At 49.1% G+C, this 24,612-nt stretch overlaps 1 protein-coding gene across 1 annotated transcript in view; it reads right to left on the reverse strand.

Moving 5' to 3' along the window:
* LOC144946912 (FERM, ARHGEF and pleckstrin domain-containing protein 1-like) overlaps positions 1 to 24,612 on the reverse strand; it is a 97,114-nt gene that overhangs the window by 41,999 nt on the left and 30,503 nt on the right. The window contains exons 3-10 of the mRNA XM_078875980.1: positions 16,723 to 16,833; positions 14,843 to 14,885; positions 12,886 to 12,964; positions 9,037 to 9,134; positions 7,431 to 7,545; positions 5,458 to 5,605; positions 3,842 to 3,937; positions 1,941 to 2,104 (exon numbers count right to left, since the gene is read on the reverse strand). Of these exons, the coding sequence (XP_078732106.1) occupies positions 1,941 to 2,104; positions 3,842 to 3,937; positions 5,458 to 5,605; positions 7,431 to 7,545; positions 9,037 to 9,134; positions 12,886 to 12,964; positions 14,843 to 14,885; positions 16,723 to 16,833 (854 nt within the window). The remainder of the gene's footprint in view (positions 1 to 1,940; positions 2,105 to 3,841; positions 3,938 to 5,457; positions 5,606 to 7,430; positions 7,546 to 9,036; positions 9,135 to 12,885; positions 12,965 to 14,842; positions 14,886 to 16,722; positions 16,834 to 24,612) is intronic.

A 24,612-nucleotide genomic window follows, 5' to 3' on the forward strand; every position in this document is an offset into this window, starting at 1 on the left:
ACTGAAGAGGTGGCCTTGCCAACACAGTCTACCGTTGCGCGGTGTACACATCGCACGCGCTCGCCGCGGCTTTTGGCTGACCATCGAACAAAGACGGTCACCGAATCGCGCGGCGCTTTCGGATGCGCTTCTGCGGCCGTCTGGAACGCTCTTCCGTCCGTTCCACTGGAGCTAAGCACTTTCCCCCGCACCTCTTGACTGGCACGGTTGGCTACGTAAGGTGAGAGAGAAGTTCAACACACCGATTATCGCTCTCTCTGGTTGGCGCGTTTTCGGGACGTACCGAGCATCGTTCAGCACGATGTCCGACGTTTTACTGCACGTGCTGAGAGCTTCTTCAGGAACCGAACCCAGAACGTTGAGGAGAACGTGGTTTCTGCTTCACTGCTGTAACTTTTTTTTTGCTTTTAATATTTTCAATTTATTTTAATTTTTTATTTTATTTTCAATTTATTATTTTGATTTTCTATCTACATGACTTTACCAAAATAATCAAGAATATGAATTCCTGCAATTGTCGAAAGTTTTAAGTCAAAATTTGTTTCATTCGTTTTGCTTTCGGCATTTTTGAGACCCAAGTCAAGCGAGACTCATCCTGGTCTCTTGAGTTCTCACCTGGCTAAACGAAATCAACTAATTCGTTGTGTAAGTTATAGATTTAAAAACGAGTGTGTGTGTGAACGTGTCACTACGTGTTTGCTACGTGTCACTTGACGCTATGTACAACCCTTGACAAACAAGATGCTCCCTTCTCGAGACATGAACCACGTGCAAAACGTTCACGAATAAAGTAAATAGACCCATGCTAATTTAAAATAAAATCTACCTTTGCCCTTGCAGGACCTTCACAGCATCGCTCTGCTTGAAGTCAGTAATTAAATAACGAGAATAGAACAAGTGAGACCCTGGTAATTGGCTGAGGCAGAGCTCAATGCCCCAAAGGCATCCCCCCCCCCCCGCTTTGGCAGATAATTACGAGTCAATTAATTACACAAACAAACTTGGGATCATCTTGGATAGAAAATAATCCCATATGTTAAAAAGTCATTCACACAATGTGCTCAGTCTTGCTCGATGTTTTTCTCTCGTTCGGGTAGTTGGCCAGGCGGCTTTCTCTGTGCTCTTGGGCGACTATTTGCCCGCGTTCTTAAAACCTGGTTCAATGCAAGAAACTAGCATTCTTTGATTTATGTTTTTAGCCTTTGGGCATGTGCTGAGCGAGGTGTGTTAAAATACGCGTATGTATATTACGTGCATGTCAAAAACGTGTGCCATTATATCTGGGTAAAGGGTCTTATTGAAGTCACTGCAGAAAGTAGTTCTGTGACATTAACTTGTGGGGGAAGTCTCCGAGTGGTGCACTGCCCACTACGAGAAATCCCCAATGTATGTATGGAGAACCTATTTCGCACCGTACGTAGCCAACCGTGATAATCGGAGGTGCGGGGGAAGGACAACAAACTAAACACAAAAACCAGTTCTAGAAAAATGAGTTTTCAATCTGGATTTAAAAGTGTATACCTCCGGTGGCTTCCAAATATCAGAAGGAAGAGCGTTCCAGACGGCCACAGAAGCACATCTGATCTTTGTTCCATTGCACGGCCAGATACCGATAGCGCAATCAAAATGAGTAAGTTGAATAACAATGCCAAAAAAAATTATGTTGCCAATTTTACAGAAGCTCAACTGTAAGGCGTCATTCTCTGCCGAGTCGGTGGTGCTCGTGACCTCTGACCCATGCGGCCGTCACACAGGAAGCCACTGGGAGCTACGCACTTTTAAATAATTTCGATTGAAAACTAATTTCTTTAGAATAAATGTTTTTTTTACTTTTGTTGTTGTCCTCCCCCCGCACCTCCGATTAGCACGGTTGCGACATACGGTGCGCGAAAGAAGCTCAACGTACAAACGGGAAGTGAAATGCGTGGCCCAGCCCTTGCCTGTAGCGGAAGGATGATCCGCGGCTGAAAAGGACCGACTTTGGTTTGGGCCGCGGCGGGTCCTGGAGGCGGAAGAAAGCGTGGCTCTCCACGCAGCCCTTCCAGAAGGCCTTGCAAGCGTCTCGTCCCTTCATGCTGAACTCCAGCGTGTCCTGGTAGTTACCCTGCACGCACGCACGCACACAGTACGCACGTTTGATGTAAATCACCCTGGGATGGATTGTTGCATCTATTCTATACTATACAGATTGCTTCATCTAGAATGTAGTAGACATGTATGTTGCCCATGTATAGTATACTATACATGTGTTGTGGAGTAGTGGATGACGTCATGTCACCCTGGGGTGTAGAATGTTGCACATGTATAGTATACTATACATGTGCTATACTATACATGTGTTGTGGAGTAGTGGATGACGTCATGTCACCTTGGGGTGTAGAATGGATGACGGCTTGTCAACCCGGGGATATATAAACCGAGACGGGTGACGTGAAAGGGGTCGTCGTTAGGGGCCGGGAACAGAGAGGTTAGACGTGGGGACCCAGGGGAGGGGGAAATTAGCACCAGGCTAGGGGGGGCTACTTCACCCGGCCAACCGAGTTGGCTGATCCCTCGCTCGGTGCTGAGGGAAGAGCCCGAACAGCCTGGGTAGGTGCTAGGGACCTCCCAGTTACCCTTTGCCTGGGGAGTTATGACGGTAGTGCATGAGAACTGTTAGGCGTAAGTTCCTACTTAGTTCCTGGGCGCGAGCCCCGAATAAACCTGGCGTGAGCCCTTGCCAGAAGAGACGTCAGTTTAACACGTCGGCTTTCGCGACCAATATTATTCATAATCAACGTTTTTGGGTTTAGATTGCGTTATTTATAAATGTGTCGTAACCCTCCACCACCCGACACGGCCAATCAGTAAAAAAGTGTCACGTTGACAAAAGACAAATAGTTCACTGCTTTAGCCCACCGGTGTGTTGAAGAGTGAATCCACAAGATTTACAATTTTTGAGTACGACGTTTCGCTGGTAATTGCATCCAGCATCATCGGGCAATTCGCCAGAATGGTGAGGCTCTGCTCTTGCTCCCGTTCTTATATAGAGCAGCAGCAGGGTGACGTCATCATTAACTCATCAACTCATCAGGTGCAACGATTTGAGGCGGAGGGGGGGGTTATTGTAATAATATACTAGATTAGTGGAGGGTTACGACACATTTATAAATAACGCGATCTAAACCCAAAAACGTTGATTATGATCAGAAGAGACGTCTCCGTGTCGATTAATCCACACAACACATGTATAGTATAGTATTGATGCAACTATCCATTGTTGCATCTATACTGGATTTTAGCATCTATACTAGACATATTATACATACATACTATGTTTTTAATTTTACCCAGTAAGGCCCACTGAGCTATGTAGCTCTTTTTCACAAGTGACATGGCCACAAATGATAGCGCGACGAAGTGGCTCATCGCGTGGAAATTTATGGCAGCCGCCAAATACTCTGAACGCATCTTTTTTTATAATTGAGGAGTGAAAAAGCCGAGGACCTGGAGAAATATCCGCGTGACCACGGGGAAAACATGCAAACTCCAAACATACAACAGGCATCGTTCGGTTTGGGATCAAACCCTCAACCTCCTGTACACCAGGTGAGGTCGTTAACATCTCGCCACTGCGTCGCCATCACATCGCCAGATCGTGATAGGTGGCAGTGGCACGGGGAGGCTTTCAGCAGAGAGGGAGTGATGGTTGGTGATGATGATGATGATGGCTTGATGAAGAACAACAGCGAATTGCCCAGCGAGTTAAGAGGAGTTTGCAGCAGCACAAAAGCAAGACAACAAATAGGCGCCACCAACAAAACGAATTAAACCCTTTGATCTTTGTCGAATCGGCACTCACCTCAATGTCCGGGTGAAATTTGACGAGGAAGTACTTCCGTTTGAAGCTGAGCTTCCGTATCTTCGCCCAGTTGAAGGTGTTAATTTTGGTTGTGTTCTAAAAAAAACGGTAAAGAGAAGAAACAACAGCAGACGTTAAAAGAGGTGTTAAGCCTCTACGGGATCGCAGAGGTAGAAGTGATATTAACTTTCGTGGGCCATTCTGTGTGGATCAGTGTCCCTTGAATAAGAAGGAATCCCAGAGATAGCTATGATATGCGCTTATGTGGTGTGCTCTCTACCACACAGGGTGACACACCGCTCTGTGACGCTGATAGCACAATCGTCATAAAATTTAGGGGAGATTTAACATTACAAAAAAAGCACCAGTTATACAACGTAAAGTATCCAGACAACAAATATTTGAATACTGAATATTCGTTAATATTATATTTTAAAATATATATATATAATACATGCAGTCAATCACGTGGAAGAAAAAGACATGGACATCAAATCGAGGATACTAAGCCAGGCCAAGTATAGGACATCGATCTACGTCATTGACAGGATTCAGTCTGGGTGGTCCACTAGACTCCTAATGTTGGCGGCAAAGACGCCTCTCGGTTAAAGCAATGATAATTACAACGGCATTACATCAAGAAATGAGATGTATATAGCGTGTTAACACTACAAGCACTGTAACAATAATGCCGAGGAAACACGAGCACGTATAACAGTAAAGCGTAGAAATGAAATGGAAATTGTACTTTAGCACACATACTGTAGTTAAACACACATACAAAACGACAGTACTGCCTTCAAAGCCTCATCGCTGTCAAATTAACTCGCTAAACTAACACATTTTATTTTACCAGGTAAGGCCCACTGAGCTGTCTAGCTCTTTTTCAGAAGCGACCTGGCCACAAACAAGAGCTGAATGAAGTGGTTTATCGCATGGAAATGTATAGCAGCCAATTTCTCTAAACGCGTGTTCAATCTAAATGTGGACGGAAAAACCGGAGGACCCGGAGAAAAATCCACGCGACCACGGAGAGAGAAACACCACAAACTCCAAATATACAACAGACGATAATTTTTTTTTACCCTTTTATCTGGCAACAAAACTGACACCTTTTTTACAAGGAGTCATGGTGTTGGACCAGATGACGCCAAAAAGGTGTCAGTTTTGTTGCCAGATAAAAGGGTAAAAAAAACAATTATCATATTTTGCTACTGGCAAAGGAGGCTCCAATGGTATACAACAGGCGTTAGGGTGTCGGGATCGAACCCACGACAACCTGCATACCAGGCGAGGGCGTTAACATCTCGCCACCGCGGCACTCCGCTGTTCACGTATCATCGAGGCGGAGATGATGGATGGACATAGCCGAGTTGTGTGGCCTTTTGAGGAACAATCGTGAACAATCACCGTCCCACTTAGGCGGCTCGCTCGTAGGCAACCCACCCAATCAACGGCGCCGCCGCGGCGACACAAAGTTGCAGCACCAACCACACTCGAGGTGAGAGCCAAAATCCTTCAAGACGTTTTAAGAAAATTTACAAAAACGAGAAAGTTGCACGGCAGCCTCGACGTCCGTCGCTCGAGCCACACGGAGGGAGAACGAGCGGCGGCACCTGGAAGACGGAGACGCCGGAGTAGCCGACCGCCAGGTTGATGCTCGCGCCCTCCTTGTCGTAGGCTTGGTGCAGGCGCAGGCCGTACGTGTCCTGCCGGCGCGCAATCTCCAGCAGCTGCACATCCGCTTCGGCCGGAGAGAGGCCGCTGCGCATGCCCGACGACCAGAGACACGGTTGAGGAGACATCACGAGAGGTAACAGCTCGTCCGGGGTGGGTGGTATCTTTCCATTGATATCTCAACGTTGTGCCATTTCGTCACGGAGGCGAGGCATCGATTATGAAATCTCACCGAGCGGCGCAAGCCCTTCTCCTGTTCGAGAACGGCTCGCAGAAGTGGACACCAAGGAGTTACCTCTGAGTGTCCTTCTTCAAGTGACCTCTGGTCCACACAAGTAAGGGGCAGCATTTTCCAACCCGCTCTGCCCCTGAGAGTAAAGTTAACTCACGAAGCTGGGATTTGGCCAAATCAAGCACAGAACAAAAATTTCATGCGATGGGGGATTGGTTGTTTTTTTCCGCTTGCACAGACGTCGGGAAGCGGGCTGAGGCCATCGATTCCCTATGCTTGCCCGGGACCGGAGGCCACTGAAAAGGATCTCAGATGTATATCACCGTGCTATCCACTTCCGAAGGGATTGTGCTTCTCTGCAAGAGATCCGAATGGACAAGCCGTTTTATGGCATGACACCAATAGCACTTTCGTGACTGCAGGGATTCATCTTCTTGGTTCTTTCGGTAAAGTCACGTAGAATGGAAATAATAAAATAATAAAAATAAAACATAATAAAATTATTCTCACGACGTTTCGGCCACAACGCAAGCAGCCGTCCTCAGGTGGAGAGCAGGTCTGTCGAAAAGACATTCAGACTCTAAGACCTGCTCTCCACCTGAGGACAGCTGCTTGCGTTGTGGCCGAAACGTCGTGAGAATTATTTTATGTTTTATTTTTATTATTTTATTATTTCCATTCTACATGACTTTACCGAAAGAACCAAGAAGACCAATAGCACTATCGGGGCGACCCGATTCACCAAATATGTAGCGACTAACAAACACAACCCCGAAACGCGAGCGAAGAGAAATCTGAACCGAGTAAATCTAAAACTTCTGGAACACGAGTCAAGATTAAATTACATACACGTCCCATGTCACGCCTTCTGGGACTCTCCCACCATCAGGACATTATCCGATAAAATAACCGATCTGTACAACGCGATGTCTGGCACCAAGATACTACCAAGCATTGAATCCTCTCTCCTGGGCCTTAAACCCCAAGGTATCACCAGGCACCAACACGCCTTTCTCCACGCACTTAACATTTCGGTTATAAAGACCATCCTAAGCTCCTGGAAGAATCATGGGGGCCCCCCCGCCCATTCACCCTCTGGCATAACTCCCTATTCGCCCGAGCAGCTTTAGAACACCTGAGTCTGAAATTGAGGAATAGGGAAGGGGAGTTGACCCAGATCTGGGGCCCTCTCGTGAATGGCACTCCAGAGACCGTGAGTTTACTTGACTGAACTTGAAATGTGACTGACTGCCCCCCCTCCACCCCCTTCCTTCCCCGAAGAGAAGGGTTCTGACGCAAGTACCACATAATGCTACGTCTGCGTAGGGCTGTATGTCTGAGCCTGCCTATCCCACTATGCACCACTCACCTGTCGCAGAAGTTGTACACCCCCCCCCCCACCCCCCCGTGGTTGGCTCAATAAAACTAAATTTCGATTTAAAGCTTTCGTGACTGCAGGGATTCATCTTCTTGGTTCTTTCGGTAAAGTCACGTAGAATTATTATTTCAATTCTACGTGACTTTACCGAAAGATACCAAGAAGATCAATAAAACTAATTAACAAAAAAAACACAGGAACGTTGTGCTTGGGCAAGTGGCGACCAAGCCGTGACGCAGCTGCGATCGCAAGCACGTAATGCGGCGCGGCGCGAGGAGCGAAAGGAAAACCGCGGAACGCACGCGAACTGCCGGTGGTAGTCCAGGATGCGGTTGGCGAGGACTTCCTGGTTGGGCAGGTACTGCACCTCCCGCAGCTGCTGACTCGACCGCTGCTCCTCGTAGTCACTCACGTCGGCTGTGACGGGCAGCGGGGTCGGGGCGGGGGCACACCACGAAAATTATCAAATAGACAAGAGGTGAAAAGCTTTCGTGACTGCAGAAATTCATATTCTTTGGGTCTTTCGGTAAAGTCACGTAGATAGGTTCAAAGAAAATAACAAAATAACCGCTTTGTGTTGCGATTGAAACGTCGTAGTTTTTTATTATTTTGTCATTTTCTTTGAACCTATCTACGTGACTTTACCGAAAGACCCAAAGAATAGACGGAGGTGACTTTCTCCCTCCAAAGATTCCCCTGCATAGCCTTTAACACGCGCTGTTCGGGCAAGTGCTGTTAGCGAGCACCTATGAAGGCCAGCACAACACACGAGGGGGTGGGTGGCTCTTACCAAGCCCGGCCAACATTGTTTCCCCAGTTGCGCACCAGGTACACATTTGAGGCCCGAGTCGACCTAGGGGAGAGCCCGGTACCGCTTCAAATAATCGTCACTGGTGTCGGCCGTGAGCGGGAATCGAACCAGGATCGCACTACCGCTCCTCCCTCCACCCACGTAACAAGAAACGACTGAACTCCCTCTGCCCCCCTCCCGACTGCATTCCTCCCTTCGAGCTCATTGGTCCACACTTTTTCCGGAGCCACGGAGCACATTGTCAACCCCCAATAAAGTTTCTCGGGCCATCGTGAAATATTGTAATTCTTCCGCCTGTTTGCCCGGCAGGAGGGTCCTGTTAGGTTTTTTTTTTTGCAGTAGGGGGTGATGATTGCTACGTTTCCTAACCCACTGCAAGATGAGGGCTTCCCCCCCACCACACCGTTTTCGGCTTGGTGAAGGGTGTGGTTGTACTGGAATCATTCAGATATCACTCACCACTAATGTCAGCCTTGACTGGATCACTGAATTAACCACTGCGCCACCAAGTCTGCCCAACCATCACCCCACTACTGGCGGATCGCAGAGCTTGGGCAATTGTTGGCGCTGGTACGGTGGGTGGCTGCCTCACAGCTTGTCCGTAGTTTCCTGACACAACGAGCTTGATGGACGGAATGGGCCCCCTTTCTCTCGTTGCTGACCTCTCCGATGTTTTGAGGTTAACAGCAGCGATTCCACAAATAGTCGCGAATAATAGGATCTGTCGATTGCTTCCCCCGCACCAGCACGGATAAAAGGCAAAAGGCGTTTCACTCCAACGGGACTGCACGCAGGCCTCGCGTGTTTGTGTGCGAGCGATGCGGGGAGCGCGAGAGTTACTTTTGTTTACGTGCGAGCTTTAGGCTGGCTGCCTGGTGGAAGTAAACGATCGGGAGCCTGCATTTGAGTGTGAACACGAGAGTGGGTACGGTGTGTTACTGTCAAATGCGGATGACTTTAAGGTCACGAATAACTCACTCTCTCCGAATCACTCTACACTCACCCACTCTGAGCCACTCACTCACTCCGAATCACTCACTCACCCTGAATCGCTCACACACTCACCGACCGACCGTGAGCGACTCCACTCCACTCACCCTGGAGGAGGCACGCGGCCATGAGTGAGGAGGACATCTCGCTGGCCACCAGGCGACCCGCGAGGAGGTCCTGTCTGACCTGCAGCGCGAACTGGTACCTGTGCAACACGCACACACACACGCACACACACACGCACACACACACGCACGTACACACACACACGCGCACACACGTACACACACACACGCGCACACACGCGCACGCGCACACACGCGCGCACACACACGCGGTGGAGGTAGGGGGGACGCACCGCACAGACCGCCGTGTTAGCCTCAACCGCAAGGGCTCTCTCACCACGGTGCTGTTCCTCCGGTATCATAAGACGAAGCAAGACAAATTGTTTATACGTAAGCATCAAAACGTGTACGCATATTGAGACGCTGCAGAGCGGTGCTTCTCAAACGCTGTTTGGGCCCGCACACCACGCGGCCAACTCAAACATTTCCACGGACCGCCCAGATCTCCACCGTTGCTGACAAAACACATTTACCTCTCTCTCAAAATACCACGAATATAAAATTATTCATGTTACCGAAGCGTAACAAAATATAAATGTAAACGCAGCTGTAAGGCTTGTTGTTAGGCAGGGGGTAGGGAGGAGCATTTAGATCTTAGGGTTAGGGTAGTTACATCAGGGCGGTTTACCCAAGTTAATTTTTAAATAAAATATCACGAGTTAAATATGAATTATTGTCTGAAAAAAAAGGTCTATATAGGTCGTCATTATTTCCGGATCAAGCTGCGTTCGCATCACAGCCCTGCAGACCACGTGGCGGAGCGTCGCAAGACTGCCGATGGTCCGGGGGAACCGCACTCTGAGAGCCGCCGCTGCAAAGGAAATGTGCTCATGCTTTGGAGCTCGTAAGATAATAGAAATCGTACGGCCCCTGACCGCGTGGAGACGTCACCCGCGGCTGAACGTCCCGTTTCGAAAACAACAAAAAAACGTTGCCGCTGCGGCGTGCTCAAATGAAAACCGCCATCGTCATGAACAAAAAAGCGGGCCGAACCGCTCAACAAATATGCGAACAAAACTACGACGACGTACGTTTGCGATGCACAAATCACCGCAACGAACGTCTAAGATCGCCACGGGGTTTAACGTTTCGGGCGACAGCCCTTTTAAATGGAGCGTTGCGTTTCTCTTGGGCCGACGCACGCGTTCCCGAGAAACATCGTCCCGGCTGAATTCTCATCGCTCAGACAGCTCTGTTGCCGAGCGTTCGCATCCCCCACCCCCCTCCCCCCCGGGGTGTTTCCGCAGATTACCACTCGGCGGAAGCGAGTGGAGTTGTCAGCGCCGGATTCCATCAGAACGCAAGCATGGTGATTCTTCATTGAGACATTGCGTTTTGCAGTGAAATTAAAAAGGGGAGGGGGGGGCGAGGCCAGGAGTGGCATCGGAATCCAATTTTGCAAGCTTAAGACCACAGCATCGCGGCAATAAACTTGGGCCAAGATAAATCCTCGGCGGCGCTGGCGGCGTGGACGTCTCGCGATAGAAACCCCGAGGGACGAAAATCTCCAGCGGATCCCGACTGCTTGCGTAGAAGGGTGTGCACTTTCACTCGGGCCCCGGTTGTGAAAATTGCATCGGTTCCATTTCTGCTTCGGAAATGCGCGACCTTACCCCGGGGTCCTCTCCCCGAGTTTTGAAAAGGCCACGGTGACAAATTTGTCCTTTGTCAGTCGCTCGGCAACTCAACAAATTAGGCCCGACTGCCCGCTGCATTAAGTCTGTGCCGGGCAGGATTTAATTTATTTCTCCCAGCGTGAGCAGATTTGTGCCGTCAGAGCTCCTGCGGCATTTTATTATTTTTTTTTATATATTTTTTTTTACACTTCTGCCGTGACGGAGAAGACCGCGTTTGACGTGCGCTGACGAGGCCGATGTCAAACAACTCGCGGTCGTGCACCGGGCTCGGCTCGGCGCTTCGGGGACAGCTGCTGGGTCTCCCGGCATCGTCTCGTCGGGGAATGCGACGCTCCGGCCAGGGTCAAGCGACCGACCGATGATTACGGCACTTCAAATGTAGTCGCGCCGTACGGTAACAACATCCCCGATTAACGGAATACTGGTGCTCGTACCAGGCTAGGTGCGCCTCGAGGCCACGAGGAGTGTCGAAGCACAAACATACATGCGTGCAACCTACATACAGACACTGGAATATGCATAGGCATATACATACATGCACGTATTCTGTATACCTACACATATAGCTCCACACACACACACAGTACATGCAAAGACAAAGATCCCCGTATAGCCCTTAAGAGACTGTTGGGGCAAGTGCTGTTATGAAGGCCGCCACAGCACACGAAGGAGTGGGTGGGCAACACCACGCCCGGCCGCCTTTGTCTCCGTAGTGGCGATGTTTACAAATCGCACCTGGTACTCATCTGAGACTGAGTCGACCTAAGGACCCAGGACCGGTTTAGATAATCGTCACTGGTGTTAGCCGTGAGCAGGAATCGAACTCCACACACAAAGACAAAGATCCCCCACATAGCCTAAACAGACTGTTAGGGCAAGTGCTGTTAGCGAGCACCTATGAATGCCAGCACAGTACATGATGGGGTGGATGGCCAGCACCACGCCTGACCGCCTTTGTCTCCCAGGTGGCGATGTTTTTACACACCGCACCAGGTACTCATTTAAGGCTGAGTCGACCTAGGGGAGGTCCAGGACCGATTCAGATTATCGTCACTGGTTGGCCGTGAGCGGGAATCGAACTCCACATACACATACACACACACTCGCACGTACCGAGTACACACACACACAGGCGCGTAAATGCCCTTTGGTTCATCTGCAGGAGAATGCATTAGCTCAGTCAATAAATTGCAAAAAAGGAGCGTTTCAAAGGTCACGCTGCTGCGCTCGACGGGGATAACGGGCGGCAAATTAAAAACTGCCGAGGACCAAGGCAACAGTTTGTGTGTGAAGATCTCCACAGGCCAGCACCTGCACACACAGAGCAGGGGGGCCCCCACGCCAGTTGGACAACGGACGAATGAATGAATGAGACGGCGGGGGGAGGGGGGAGGTGGAGTTCGGCACAAGAGATGGGAGAAATCACACGAATAATGCTCGATTGGCGTGTAGCACGGACACGGAAGAGAATTAGAGCAGCGGAGTGAGAGGCATGTTGGAGCGCAAACCAAAAAACACAAAAGCTTAGGCGGCCACCAGTTGGCTCAGAGGTCACAGCTGGGTTTAAAGTTTGGGTTTCGGCCGCCCGCGATTAAACCGGCTCCTCGAGTGAAGTCGAGCCTGTACGTGTGCACATAAGTTGAACTTCTTTCGCACCATACATAGCCAACCGTGCCAATCGATCTCAGCCTGTCCCAGCAATGACTGCACACAGGAGCCCACGTCATGTGCGTAACCTCAACTTGCGTGTCCAGGTGGCCAGGTTTTAAGCTGATTGTAATACGCACCCCCCAAACCTCCAACGTTTGTATTTTGTTAACAAACTACTACAAAAACAAAAGTACATCCCATCTATCCGGAGAAATACGGCAAGATGAAGCCCGCTCGTGGTCACGAGTCGGACAGGGGGCTTCGTAGCAAAGAGGGCAGAGGGTGACTTCGCCGGTGACGTTAAACATCGCCGCTGGAGAGACAAATGCAAGCCGGGTGTGGTGATGGCCACCCGCAACCCTCGTGTGCAGTGGCGGCCTTTATTAGGTGCTACTCGCTAGATAGTCCTTGCCCCCCAAGTCAAGTTCAAGTTCATTTATTAGGTATAGCCCTGTGAGCCATTCGGCTCTTGAATCGGGTGCAACCGCAACAAACAAAAAAAAGTCTACATGGGATCTTTGTCTCTGAGTGTTCTGGTCCTTGCCTTGTGATTTCCTCTTGCAGCTGGCTCGAGTCTTCAGAAAAGAACTTCACCCCGAGTTTGAAAACGACGTTTTTTGGCTCTGGAAGAGAATACACGGACGCACGCACGTACGTACAGGCACGTCAGCATGCACGGCGCTAATTAACATAGCATTGCAATGTACTATGAGCGTGACATTTTATAGAATCTTAACTTAAAGCTTTCGTGACTGCAGGAATTCATATCCTTTGGGTCTTTCGGCAAAGCCACGTAGATAGAAAAATAATGAAATTATCGCGACGTTTCGATCGCAACACAAGCAATCGTCATCAGGTGAAAAAATGTAGCCAGGCAGCTCTCGCTATATTTTTGTGTTGCGATCGAAACGTCGTGATAATTTTATGATTTTTCTATCTACGTGGCTTTACCAAAAGACACAAAAGATAAAAATTGTATAGAATGTTTACGTAGACGAGTATTCATGCGATCTGGTGGCAGATTTGTGTCGGAAATGCGCCACGTGTTTAACAAACTTCACGCAACTTAAATCGATTCTCTGGCTCAACACATCCATTGCATCATACACTTACAAAATTATTATTTGACTCATGGCGAAGATTGTTTAACACGTTGACTTACGGGACCAATATTATCCATAATAGAGGTGTTTTGGGTTAGATCGCGTAAATATATAAACGTGTCCTTAAACCCGCCACGACCCGACAGCCAATTCGTGAGGTTTGTCACGTAAACAGAACGTGGCCAATTCGTTATTAGTACAGCACACCAGTGTGTTGGAGAGTAAATCCACAACATTTACAAATGTGTACTAATTGGCTGTGTCGGGTGGTGGCGGGTTTAACGACACGTTTATATTAACCCAAACAAACTCTATTATAACTAAGATTCTCTGTCGATAGTTTCCGGAATGCTGCCAGGCTGCCTTGGAGTAGGGATTACCGGCGAAAGGCACGACCAATTGATCACAAGGTAACGCCCATCCTTGACAATTATATAATAGTGTACCCTGCATTCCGAAAATATTGCAAGCGGGTTTATGGAAAAAAAAAACAATTCGCTGCAGTATCGCGAGGGCAAAAATCGAGCGAGATGGATGTGCCACGTCAAAAACTAATTCCTAGAAACGCATTCTGGACTGTTCCGGCTCAAATTATTAATTCGAGTCGATTGAATTTGTTACACGATTGGTCCCGTTTAACCATTCGCACGGGATATTTTACACGGCACGGGAGATCCGTGGGGGGTGGGCTGCGCGAGCACAGCATCAGCAACAAAAATGAGAGATATAAAATAATAACATTGCCGAGCACGAGTACAGGGCCTTTAACAAGGTATTTCACGATCGTGAACAAAGCACACGTGAAATCCACCACCTGTCGTACGTCAATCAATGCACCACGATTCTCACCGACACGGCGACCTCACGCGTGCACCGTGAGCGTAAAGAAACAATTTCGATCAATGGATCAACGCATCGTTTACATGCCTGACGATTATTACATTAATACAATGTGTGGTGTTGCAGTGCTTTCATCACAAGGGCTGCTCAGTGCCACTCACTCAGAGCGGATGTCGGCGGCCTAACGCGGTCGGTGTGGGCCCTGCCGCAAGAAATTAAATGGGCCCCCCACCCCCCTCTAGCCAATTGGCCCTTTCTTGACATATCTGGCGATTCGTGACCCCTCTGACCCGTGGGCCCCCCACCTGACCAGTGGGCCCCCCACTTGGCCTGTGGGCCCCCCACCTGACCAGTGGAGCCACCACTTGGTCCATGGGCCCCCCACCTGACCAGTGGGCCCCCCACTTGGCCTGTGGGCCCCCCACCTGACCAGTGGAGCCACCACTTGGTCCATAGGCCCCCCACCTGACCAATAGCTACACCCACGGAGCGTTGCGTTTTCCCGACTGCGGTGCTTGGGGGGGGGAGGGGGGGTGATGCCGCGGGCCGTCTACTTACTCTTTACTTGCTTGGCAATGGGCTTCTGGGAATCGAGCCAAACCTGGAGAGACAAGGGAGGGGGAAGGGGGGGTGCACAACAGGGGACCGCGAGCACGACGTCACACATCGTCGGGTGCATTCAGGGTGATCCCATCAAGCTCGTGGGTTTCTACCGCCAAACCCGTTTGCCAAAGGGTGGTCTGCATAAACAGGCGACTTGAAATTGGGCATCCCGCTGCGGCTAAATGAATTTGGACGTAGAGTGTCTCCGTAATTGTTTTGTTTCTTTTACGATTTCTTCTTCAGCCTCAGGGGGGGGGATGGGGAAATAAAATGTTAATCATTTTGTGGGAGCCAACATTGGTCGTCTTACAGGCACCACTCTTAAATTTCGATTTAAAGCTTTCGTGACTGCAGGGATTCATCTTCTTGTTTCTTTCGGTAAAGTCACGTAGAAGGGAGATAATAAAATAATAAAAATAAAGCATCATAAAATACAATTCTCACGACGTTTCGGCCACAATGCAAGCAGCCGTCCTGAGGTGAAGAGCAGGTCTTAGAGTCGCGACTCTAAGACCTGTTCTTCACCTGAGGAAGGCACCACTTTTGTCGTGTGGAATGTCCACCTGTGCATCAAGGCATGGTGACGTTGACAAGATGACACTTTTTAAATCGACGGATAAAAGCCTTTGGAGCTGAAACTACTGTCGTTCCTTGAAAGGGAGCTTTAAAAAGGTAACAATAAGCAGCAGCATCGTCGTCATCATCGTCGGGAGTGGAACCCATGTGGAGAGGACTTCCGCGGAGGAGAAAGGGCGATGATGAGATCAGCTGGTTCCACAGGTGCCAGTTGGATTGATACATCGCAGGATTGGGGAGGCCTCCATCAAGCAGTGGATGAAACAGTGATGATGTTGATGATGACGATGACGATGTTCAACCGCACCATCGGTCTCTTAACCATGGGGGTTGTGAGAGACTTTGCGATGCTTTGGCAATCAACTCTCTCAATGTCTCGCGGTTTTTGGTCATCTTTCGTCATCTGCACAACGTTTTACGCTCATCTCCCCATCCCGGCCGCTTTATTTGTCGCCCAGCTGCTCCTCGGTCGACAGACCTCTCTCCTGCTCATCCCCTCCACACTGCGCCTCCGATTGGTGCGCGGTTGGCTACGTACGGTGCGAAAGAAGTTCAGCCACAGAATGGGGCTGGGAAATCCCTCTGGTGATTCAGAGGTCCGGTCAAACTATCGCAACTTCCTCCTCCTGTATTCGTCGTCGTCGTCATCATCATCAGTGGCACGGCCCAGCGACCGAACAGGAGAGCGATGCGGGGGTTCGCCGTTCGAATCCTGCGACCGCCCTGATTAACACTGCAGTGTGTAAGAACCACAATAAACACGCGCCCTCTGCTTCACGGTAGACGTTAAAAGATCCCCCGACGTCATCGGTTCTCCTCTTCTGCACGGTCCAGACGTGGCGCCGAGGGAGCAAATTTGCCGCGTTCGAAAAATTACCTGAAAATCACTCGATTTGGAAAGTCACGTAGAAGGGATATAATAAAATAATAAAAAGAAAACATTATAAAATAATTACTTTATTATGTTTTATAAAATAATCATTTTATTATGTTTTATTTTTATTATTTTATTATTTCCCTTCTACGTGACTTTACCGAAAGAACCAAGAAGATGAATCCCTGCAGTCACGAAAGCTTTAAATCGAAAAATAAGATGGAGTCGTCGCCCACTGCTGGCACACGAATGCCACCACCCCCTCCCCCCCCCCCCGGGGGTCACTCTTGCAAATGAGACTCAACCCCGCGGGTGTCACCGAGTCCTCGACCTGCTCGATGGACGCGATACGCGAAATGCGAAAACGTCCCGGCTCGGTACGAACCGTGAATCCGCACTTGGGGTAGGGCTCCAACTCCAGTCCGAAGTAATCGCTCTCGACGAGGTTGAGGTGCTTGTAGACGGTGGTGAGAAGGGCGATGCCCTCTGCCTTGGGCTGTTTGTGGAGGGGAGGAGGTAAAAAAAGAGAATGTTCAAGCCGGTCAACGAGCGGGCGAGTTCCACAAATGAGGTCGAAAAAACCTCGCAAGTCGAAATTTCAATGACAAAGCAAAACGAACGGAGCGATTGTCCCCCCCCCCCGCACCGCTCAAATGATCGCTCATCTCCTGTTCACGGTCCCCCGAGGCACAATGGCGGGAAATTCCACGTTCTCAAGGCGGGCGCGATTCTACATTCCACAGCCGTTGACTTGTCCACAAAGTGGTGCTCATTTTATGGACCCCCGCCCCCCCAGAGAGGATGGATCGGCTGCAGGATGAACAAAGTACTGGAGAGAGTGAATGTGAATTAGTGTCCTATGGAATTCATGCACGTGTACAGCTCTTTGCAAAACCACTGCTGGATAAATCACTGCGTAAAGCAGTCACAGCAAATCAGTGCAGGTTGGTGAAGGCGGGGAGCGTAAACGTGGGGGCAAGGGAAGCGGGGCCATAGAAGTACAGTCAACTCATTTAGCCTGCGCCGAGCTGCCCACAACGTAGCCACGCGGCAGCCTGCGACGCGTCTTGCGAGTAGCGGCCGTGCATGCGACCCGACCCTGCTTAGCTTCCGAGATCTGACACGCGTATTACGGGTGGTTTGGTCAGAGGCAACGTTACGACCAATAACCAATATCCAATCAATAATCGTTACATCAAACACGCCCCCCTCCCGGGGACGGAGTAGTCGTGCGCGCATAAACGTGGCCTACGGCGCGTTTACTTAGCACGATCGAACCCTGCCTGTGTGGGGGAGTTCCACCGACCGGTTCCGCGTCAAACCGGGGGTTGCGTTTGATGGGCAGTGCGCTTTTCTATTGAACGGCCTGTGAGCCCAGAGCACATCGCAATGGGAGCTAACGGCCCGTGCAGCTGCCACGCTAGGTGGGCACGTGTCAACAATCGGCCAATCGGAGGCGCCGTACCTCACACTGCCAGCTGTCGGTTCGCGGGGGGGGGGGGGTATGCGCTCATTGGCTGAGCGGGCGGTGACGTCACACCGCCGCTGCGCGGGCCGTGTTTCTTCACCTGAGGACGGCTGCTTGCGTTGTGGCCGAAACGTCGTGAGAATTATTTTATTATGTGTTATTTTTATTATTTTATTACTTCCCTTATACGTGACTTTACCGAAAGAACCAAGAAGATGAATCCCTGCAGTCACGAAAGCTTTAAATCGAAAAAAAAACTATGAAGGCACAGCCCTGCAATTGCTTGCTAACACCACTGCTGGTGGAAGCACCTCCAGTCGAGGGAGCTCCTCCATACTGACCAGACGCGTTTGGAAGAGGTGGGAATACCCACAATTTACCCCACCACACTCGAAGCCATCCTCTTCTCCTCTGACTATGACCGACAGCGTCCCCTCTCTCCAAAGGAAGCACGCCCCCCCCCACCGCCTCTGCAGTTATTTCAGACGACGGCATTCACCCAAATCGCGTCGCAGCGGTCAAACTCGTTCACGTTCGGACAACGAATCCAGTCGATTGCAGAAAACCGATTGGGGGGATTGGGAGGTGGGGGGGGGGGAAGTGGTTACAAGCAACCGAGAAACGATATTGTTCCCGGTTCAAAGAAGCATCCTCAACGAGGGAGCGTTCAACCAGCTCCGAGTCTGCGTGCCACCCGTGCCATTTTTTTACGTTCTTTTGAGAATTTAGTTATAAAGCCCCCAAGAGACTCGTTCAGTCAAACAATGGCACCATCCGCCCGACGAAATGATGGGACACGCGCCAGCATTTGGCACGTGCCCTTGAAATTAACCAGACGTGGCCTCTACGACAGAGCAAAGATAGCCCACTGCCGCATCTGATAGCCCCCCTTCCCCGTCTGTGCAAACATACCAAAATACACCTCCACACCCCCCGCCCCCATCACGGCACATGGCCTGGCTTACAAGTCTTGCTCTAGACCAAGCGTTGGGAACAGATAAAAACTAAATAACGGGACCCGGAATACTGCGATGCCCCCGTGTCGTGCCGCCGATACCGCGAGAAAGACGGCCGAAAATTGCTTTTTGCTCCAATTGGAGATGTTCGCATTTAATCGCAGCCGCGCCGAAGGTCCTTTGCGGCACGCTCCCACGAGGACGTGCCAACAACGGCTAACACATTGCATTGCCGTGCGACTCAGCAGGCCCTCCTTCACCGTGACTACCCCTGTGCACATGCACAAATTACCATATGATAATAGAGATATGGTAATAACGGTATGGTAATAACGGTATGGTAATAACGATGATCGGCTCTGCCGGGGGTTGCTCGTTTTAGTGGTCTATTGAGGCTCACGCAAGGCCACGTGGCAGATTGAACCTGATGCTAAGGATTGTGAATTTTTTGTTGTTGCTTATTTCTTCAACGGCCTTCCAACGAGTATCAATTTTGGTGAAGTCAACGGCAAGGGTTGTTCAACGGAGATACTCGCCCCTGCCATAGAAATGTGCAATTTCCACCGCTGGCTCAGGGTTATAAATTCTAGAAGACCCACCGCATCAATACTCCTTTGAGCGGGAATTCACGTCCACTTGCTCTTGTGTAGGAACTGTGCTTAATAAACTAATATTTTATGGCCAGGGAACACTGTTCCGTTATGGAGCAATTTGCATGTTTTTGCCAAATTTAAACCGAAATGAACACGATCTCACAAGTGAATCGGGCTCTTAATGTAACCTATTTGGCAACACGCCCTGAAAAAATAAATACACGGCTCGCTAAAACGACACTTAACAAAGCTTGTTTTGTTGAAAAAAAAAACGGTAACTGCCACAGTAAACAATACCGGAATGGGGGGGGCAGGGAAACAAGAAATATATTTCACGAGAATCTGCTAAGTCTTCTCAGATGTTGACAATGGTGTTGTCCTTCACCCGCCCCTCCGATTAGCACGGTTGGCGACGCACGGCGCGAAAGAAGTTCAAACGTACGTGCACACAACCCGACAAAACAAATGTGACGAAGCATGCTGCCACTGTGTAGCAACCACCCTGCACTTGCAGTCCAGCTGACAACATGGCACAACTTTCTTAATCCACCCAACGGTACAAACAAGACGAGTGGCCAGCGTGAAAGATTAGGCCAAACACCCTCTCTCTAGAGGGGACCTCTAGAGCTCCCTCTAGTTGAGCGATCGCACACGACCAAGACAAGAGTGTTGCTGAAACGCAAAACGTCCCTCGACCAGTGCTGGCTTAAGCATCCCGAACCTCTGGTTAGCATCGCGGGCCGCCTGGCACCCCGCTGGGAGCCGGAATAATCTTGGCAAAAGCCGGTCCCGCGTTTCCGTGGCAACGAGACGGCATGGCCTGTGAATCACTTGACGAGAGCGTTCTTCAAACCGTCGGGAATAAATAAAGTCTCCTGGAGGAAACGGCATCTGGAGTGGCCACATCAGAACAAAAAATACACAAACGGAACGCTCCCCCTGCGGGCTGTGGTTTTATTTTTTGTGACCCAGTTTAAGTTATAAGGGTTTGACCAAAAGCACATGTTGCTATCTCTACTCAATGCTTTGCTTTGAGCTCATGGCAAGATGAAACTGCAGGAAGCGTAGGGGACTCGCCCCGCTTCAATGCAGCCTGGTGATTTTTGGTTTCGGTTGAAGAAATAACAATTTTGTTGTTGTCGTTACACTGTTGTGAACATAGCGGGGCCTCCAGTGGCTGGAGGTGTTGGATGTGCGTACGTAGAACTTATTTGGCACTGTACGTAGCCAAGCGTGCTAATCAAAGGTGCGGGGAAGGACAACAAACTAAACACAAAAAAGCAGTTCTAAAGAAATGAATTTTCAATTTGAAATGAGTTTGGGGTTACATGAACCCATTACATACGGAATGTAAAAAAAGGCAAAGATTGTTAAACTCACTCTTCGATCGATGCTTCGCAAACTTAAGAACCGATATTGAGTTGACGAATGTGCTTTTTCAAGGAAAGTCCGGCATCTAATGCTTATCAAACTCCTTCTAAATCGGAAACTAAACAGACACTCGTCTTTCTGTCAATAAAACCAGTAGGCCGAAGGCTGCGCGATTCAGTGCTCGCAAACTCGGGTCACCACCTCTGAGGAACAAAGTATCAGCACACATGGGAAGGAGAAGAAGAATATCTCACAATACCAGAAAAGGAGAGCACTTCATGTAAATGGACTGTCCCGAGCGATTATTTATCATCATTATTTTTACGCAACTCACAAAAACTGGGACTATTAACGCTCCGGGAAGAGTTACACATTTCCCAGGACCGCAGCTGGCTCGACGAGAGGGCGAGATCCTGGAGAGAAAAAAACAGGACAGGGCCCTATTCGAAACTGCACATTGCACCTCGGCAATCGCCGTATTTTTAGACGCGTTTCCAGGCTCCAGAATAGCGATGGCTGTTTGTGGGACACAGGGCCGCGATTGTGCCACCCTCTCTCGCTCACCCGCTCTCTCTCCAGCCGCAAACCTCTGCGGAGCGTTATTCAAGTACCACCCCCCCCCTTCCCCTAAAGCCGGGGCCGCCGTGCTTGTGGATTGTGAGCGGGAGTTAGGGGTGGAATGGGAGTGAGGGGTTGATGATGGGAAGGGAAGGGGGAGGCGAATTCCAATCCATTACGGCAGGCGCCACCGAGACAAACATCCCATTGAGGAGCGGCGGAGGCGGTTCAACAGAAAGTCCATCCGAGACAGCGCTCGGTCGGAGCGTTGAAAGTTTGGCGGCAGGGACCACGTCACGCACGGCAGCGAGAGACCGACGCGAAATAAATGAGAGAAAGCAAAGCTAATGAGATGGCAAGTTTCAAATGAGGGCCCACGGTCCTCGACGGGACACATGCATCTCCGAGGCAAACTGAAAGGTGCCGCCATCCTCGACTCGCTTAACCCTTTGGTTACCCGCACGCTCGCGCCGCAACACATTTTGAGAATGCGACAGCGAGAGAACATTAGTCTGCACGAAAACCGGCGATTTGCGCTCGTGCGTTGTGATTAGATGTATTTATAGATGTGTTCGACCGGGTGTGATATTTACTGTATAAACGTATTGGTTATATATTAAAAAATGTTTGTACACGTTGTCACAAAGTGTCTCCTGCGTGTTAATTAGCACCTCGGACACCCTTCCAAATGAGAAGTTACATCCCGGAGAGATTATATCCAGGTGAAATATTTAATTAGCGATATTTGTCTTTTCTGCGACACTCGCTTGGGCGTGAGGTTAATGCACATGCCACGTATGACACGTCCATGGCAGCCTAGGGATCCTCACACACACAGCAAGAGAAAATATTAATTGGCGTCGATGTGGAGAATATCAGCAACAAAATAAATAAAGTCGACAGATGCATCTGTCCCGTCCGTGCAGAAAATAAAAGCCTTTTTTTTTAAACACTTCCCGTAAACAACAAGGCCTTCTGGGAGTGAATACGTTTGACTGCGTTGGTTCAAATCTGCACCGGTTTCTACACACGGCGTTTCATCAGCATATTCTGGCTTACTTCCACACCATGGCTGAACCGCCAGATGTTGGCTAGCACGGTGAGGCGGGGTGAAACAAGCCACATGACTGTGACACGGGCCTTCATCGACTGACAAAAAGGCTTTTGGATTTTTATCCGATACGATATTTACAGGAACGCCCCCTCGGTTTACGACATCTTTGCGTTAACGCGATTGTGGCACCCTTTTCGATTTACGAAATCAAATCTCCACGTCTGCGAGTTGGCGCTGCGGCAACGCGCCGCGAGACCGTCAAACGAGAAGCCACCCAGGAGTCTGCGCCATCCATCCTCGACAGCGTCCCTGAAGCGCAACGTGTCGACACCACCTGTCCAGCCATCCCAACATGCCGGCAGATATTTTTGGCGACTCCACCGGAAAAAGTTAACTATTTTTGCTTTCGATTCATTATTATTCGAAAGTTTTCATATTTACGATTTAAAACTTTCGTGATTGCAGGGATTCATCTTCTTGATTCTTTCGGTAAAGTCACGTAGAAGGGAATTAATAACCCAGCTTAAATATACGCTCCAAGCTTGGTGGTGTTTCATTCTTCACCCGAGGACGGCTGCTTGCGTTGTGGCCGAAACGTCGTGAGAATAATTTTATTATGTTTTATTTGTATTATTTTATTACTTCCCTTCTACGTGACTTTACCGAAAGAACCAAGAAGATTTCATATTTACGTTCGTGATCATTCTTTTCGTATTGTAAAAAGTGATATAGGTGTATGTTTTTAGGTTAGGAGCAGAGTTTGAATGACTGTCCGAAAATGTAATCAATGGGAAAAGCCATATGAAAGGGATGCATTCATGAACGCATCCCTTTCGTAAATCGAGGAGCACCTGCATAAATATATATTATTTATTAATTAAAGCAGTTATGGGGTTTGGACCTAAGCCCAGCGTTAACGCCAAGGATAATCCCCATAGCGCTACCCGCCGGGTCACATGCTCACGATGAAACATTGTTCCTTTAAACGGGCGGACATAATTAGGAGTCCTTTTGCCATCTGGCACGCCAGCTCTCGCAAACATCGGACTGTGCAATCGGCCGTGAACAGTGCTGGCAACATCTTCACTGCTTGCTTTTCTTTTTTGGGTCGCTTTCCTTCCAACTCGAGCTTTGTACAGTATTTGTAGGGCAAGATGGCGAGGGAATTTTTTTTAACGTTATTATCGATAGTACTGTAATAACAACAGTTATAAATTTTGATTTAAAGCTTTCGTGACTGCAGGGATTCATATTCTTGGTTCTTTCGGTAAAGTCACGTAGAAGGGAAATAATAAAATAATATTAATATAAAACAATAACAATTCTCACGACGTTTCGACTGCAACACAAGCAATCATCATCAGGTGTGAAATCCACAGCAAGATAATTTGAAAAAAGTGGATTTCACACCTGATGAGGATTGCTTGTGTTGCAGTCGAAACGTCGTGAGAATTTTTATTGTTTCATATTTATATTATTTCATTATTTCCCTTCTACGTGACTTTACCGAAAGAACCAAGAATAACAACGGTTATAAACATTGCACTTTTAATAGAGTCACAACAGAGTGCCAGCTGAGGGAGGGGAGCGCGCGCCCTGGAGTACGTCTGCCGGAGAGATGGAGCGATGAGATCAGATGGTGCATCGTGGGACCAGGGAGAGTTTGCAAAGGCTTGGGGGGGGGGGGGGGCCTTCGTCCAGCAGTGGATCGGCCATGGCTGATAACGATGATGAATAACATCGTTTATTCAGGGGAGCCTCATAAAATCAACGAACATATTTTGCAAAAAGATGCTCTCCTGGAATGTTTTACCAACTCCTTGCCTTTTTCGATTTAAAGCTTTCGTGACTGCAGGGATTCATCTTCTTGTTTCTTTTGGTAAAGTCACGTAGAAGGGAAGTAATAAAATAATAAAAATAAAACATAATAAAATATGTTTTAAAACATAATAAAATATGTTTTATTTTTATTATTTTATTACTTCCCTTCTACGTGACTTTACCGAAAGAACCAAGAAGATGAACTCCTTGCCTCTTCACCGAGAAGGGCTATTATCATTCTGACCGTTCAGAAGCCTAAGTGGGCTTGGGCAGCGAACGGCTAGAAGGGACGATTGACCCACGGTCGAGACTAACGACGGAGTGGCAGCAAAGCGAGGGAACGCCTCCCAGAGGATACGTCCATCGCCGAGATGGAGCGATCAAAATCAGCTCGTGTGCAGACACTTCATGCATTGTTGCATCGCGTGCCTGCGAGAGATGGCGGTGGCTTGGG

The sequence above is a fragment of the Lampetra fluviatilis genome, chromosome 43 (genome assembly GCF_964198595.1).
Source record: "Lampetra fluviatilis chromosome 43, kcLamFluv1.1, whole genome shotgun sequence".
Lineage (NCBI taxonomy): Eukaryota > Metazoa > Chordata > Hyperoartia > Petromyzontiformes > Petromyzontidae > Lampetra > Lampetra fluviatilis.